The 3860-nt window shown below is 36.5% G+C and overlaps 1 protein-coding gene across 1 annotated transcript in view; it reads right to left on the bottom strand.

The window, feature by feature from the left end:
- The window catches only part of LOC126399453 (multiple inositol polyphosphate phosphatase 1-like), an 8737-nt gene extending 6705 nt beyond the window's left edge, over nt 1-2032 (bottom strand). Inside the window, exon 1 of the mRNA XM_050059444.1 lies at nt 1397-2032. Coding sequence (XP_049915401.1) covers nt 1397-1805 — 409 coding nt within the window. The 5' untranslated portion in view covers nt 1806-2032. The remainder of the gene's footprint in view (nt 1-1396) is intronic.
- Nucleotides 2033-3860: the final 1828 nt, after the last annotated feature.

Raw genomic sequence — 3860 nt, 5'->3', positions numbered from 1 at the left:
AGAATTATTTTTAGTAATATTTTAATCACTTAACAGAATTATTTTCAGTAATATTTTTGTCATTTCACAGAATTATTTTTAGTAATATTTTAATCACTTAACAGAATTATTTTCAGTCATATTTTTGTCATTTCACAGAATTATTTTCAGTAATATTTTAATCATTTAACAGAATTATTTTCAGTAATATTTTAATCATTTAACATGATTATTTTCAGTAATATTTTAATCATTCAACAGAATTATTTTTAGTAATATTTTAATCATTTAACTGAATTATTTTCAGTTATATTTTAATCATTTAACAGAAATATTTTCAGTAATATTTTTGTCATTTCACAGAATTATTTTCAGTAATATTTTAATCATTTAACAGAATTATTTCCAGTAATATTTTAATCATTTTATGAAATGATTTTCAGTATTGTAAAGCAGAAAAAACAGTGTTTTATCAGTTATATTTCAATAATTTATTAGAATGTTTCCCTTGGCACTAGTACAGTAGTTTAACCAGTATATTTTCAGTCATATTCTAATCATCTAAATAAATTATATTTTGTCATATTTGAGCAGTTTAGCTGGTGTGTTATCAGTAATATTTCAATAATTTAATATGTTTTTTGTTTCAGTAACATTAAGGCAGATTTAAAGTATATTTTCCATAATGTTTTAATGAAATTATTTTCAATAATCGTCTTTCAAAGCAGGTTAATCAATATATTTAAGCAGCGTAACAAGTATATTTGTATTAATATTTTAGCAACAAAACTGAATTATTGTCAGTAATATTTTGATTATTAATAATAATTCATAGAGTAATTTTGAGCAGTTCTGTAGTGGAATTAACATCATATTATACATACTTTTATCATGACGGCATACCAGCAGCTGGAGACATGAAATACTGTTCAGTGTTTGTAATATTTATTCATTGTAATGAATAAAAACACATTGGCCGATATTGATGGTTCATTTTTAAGACGCCATCACCATACCGATGATGTGCTGATATTATCGTGTATCCCTAATATTTTCCGTAATGTTTTAATAGAATTATTTTCAGTAATCAGTTATTTCAGCAGTTTAACTGATATATTTTTAATAATATTTTAGAAACATAACAGAATTATTTTTTACTAATAATCATTTAAATGAATTATAAATTACATATCAGCAGTTTAGCTGGTGAATTATTAGTAATATTGTAATAATTTATTATTTTGTCTTTCAGTAACACTGAAGCAGATTTACAGGTATATTTATGCAGTTTTAACTAGTATATTTTTAATAATATTTTAGTCACATAGCAGAATTATTTTCACTAAGAATCATTTCATCGACATATAAATAATGTTTAAGCAGAATAACAGGTATATTCAATCCCTCCGGTGCTCACCGTCCATGTCCTCGGTGTACCACATCTCCCAGCGGCTGTGGATGTCCTGCAGCCAGCCCGCGGTGCCAGTGGAGCCCCCGGCGGAGCCCCCGGAGCCTCGGGTCGCTTCCCGCCGGACCAGCTCGCTCAGTTTCTGGATCCTGCGGATGTTCTTGACGGTCGGGTACCTGCTGCCGTGCCGGATGACGGCGGTGAGGTGGACCGGGGAGCAGCGCTCAGTGGGCGGAGGTTTCAACACGGACTTGTTGACGGAGAAAACGTCCCGCAGCAGGTGCGGGTTCACCTCCTCGTACCGGGTCTTTGTACCGAAGTAAGCGGCGATGTGCGGGATGTCCGGCACCGACAGAGAGGAGCCGGACAGGCGGGTCAGGAGCAGGCAGAGAGCCGCCAGCAATACACCGGAGGACATGACGGAGGGTCTCACGGTTAAACGGAACGCCGCCTTTGTTTGCTTTGTTGATGTTCCGGGTTCATCTGACCTTTGACCTCTCTGTCGTCACACAAAAAACGTTTCCGGAGTTTTTCAATCTAAAAAAACTACAAATAATACTTCCAAAATACGAATATAAAAAAAATCAAAGAGAGCTACTGCAGTATTTATATTGCACGTGAGCTCTTTTTGAAGCACCAGCCTGACTAGCTCCAAAAACCGGAAACACTCGCGTCAAGTTTCCGGTAATTAAACAACTTCCGTTTAACATCATTCAAAATAAAAGCCGACATAAAAAAAATAAATACACAAATCACTATTTACTTTCAAAATAAAATATGTATTTATCCAACAGCTTCAGTTCACCATCTGATGACATTTGGGGACTTTCTTTATTTTTTTAATTTGATTTTAGTTATTATATATTTTAAACAAAATTCTGGAGTTGACAAAAGCCTTGGGTTTTCACTCCTTATGAGCATCTGGTAATTTTCCCCCCAAAATTTTAAATGAGACATATTTCAGCAGTTTAATATTTTCAGTAATATTTTAATGATATAATAGAATCATGTTCAGGATTATCATCATCATTCAGTTTTTTAGGAGAAACTACAGGCACACATTTCTAAATGTAAATGCTGTGACAAGCAACAAAAAAGATTATTTCTACACTCTGCAACAGTCGACAGGCAGGATGTCTTTTCCTAACTTTGACATGTGACTTTATTGTCCAGCCTCAGTAAACATCATCCTGTCTGCCACTAAACATACATGTAGACACGGAACAAATCTGATCTGTATATGGTGATGTCTGACACTTTGATGATGAAGCTGTACTTCAGTCATGGGAGCCACACATCCATCTGGGCCGGTCAGACTGGAAACCAGCGCTGAACATGTGCCGCAGTGATTTCCTTCAGGTGACTGATCATATAAACCGGTTTGGTTACTTTGGTTTTAAATATGACGACCTGCAACAGGTAGTTCCTGCTCAGTGTGTCTTTCTCCAGTAAAATCCCATCGCGCAGAGCAGGAAACTCAGTCCCACTCCCAGAACAGATCCTCCCAGTGGAAGGCAAAGGGGCACCGACTGTAGCTCTGACTGATCTGCAGAGAGACAGAGACAATCATTCACAGTGATTTAAAAAAAACAAACAGACAAGAACATATTATCTGCTCTGCTTAGCTTTAATAAATCATACAATCATTTCATTGCTCTTAAAATTTGACAGCAGTGTAACCTGACCAGATAATGCGTGTCATCCCACAGTAACTGAAGTTGCTGTCACCGGTATGTTGTGATCAAATGATAAAACATTTGATCACATTTGAAACCCCGTTAAGATTTGTATGGTAACAATTGTTGTACCAGAATGCCCCCAGATAGTCTCTGGCACAGTTGGACGATGATCTGTCTTGGTCTTTGTCGAAGGTGGAGAACCTCTGTGCGTTGTGTATAGCCAGGGAGTCTCCTACAGAAACACAACAGTGTATAATTAGAACATTATGATACAACTGAGAAGGTTAAATTAATTATTAATAAATAAGTAAAATCCAGTTTAAAATCAGTTCACTGTCTTTGTCATTCAGACATTAGCATGAGGCCCAATAATCATCTATAAGACTAGTCCTTAAGCTCTAGCTCTAACTCTCTGTACACCGCACTCACGTGTGTGCGCTTGTGTGAGACCGTGAGACATGGGCACCGTGTTTATGTGTGTTCACGTGCTTTCGCTGGTCTCGCGCATAAGCCTGCACATGTGAGCTCGGTGCCCAGAGAGGCGGTCAGAGCTACAGGCTACAATGAGGCTAAAAACAGAGTTCAAATGAGGTTTTTCCAAACAACTTTTTANCTGCACATGTGGGCTCGGTGCCCAGAGAGGCGGTCAGAGCTACAGGCTACAATGAGGCTAAAAACAGAGTTCAAATGAGGTTTTTCCAAACAACTTTTTATGTCGGGGCTTCAGGACACTTGGATCACTACGGACGAGCAGTATGGAGATATTTTGTGGTTTCAATTCTGTGTTTTTGGAC

This window comes from Epinephelus moara, chromosome 13, assembly GCF_006386435.1.
Source record: "Epinephelus moara isolate mb chromosome 13, YSFRI_EMoa_1.0, whole genome shotgun sequence".
Taxonomy (NCBI): Eukaryota; Metazoa; Chordata; class Actinopteri; order Perciformes; family Serranidae; genus Epinephelus; species Epinephelus moara.
This window is presented reverse-complemented; position numbering and strand designations above follow the sequence as displayed.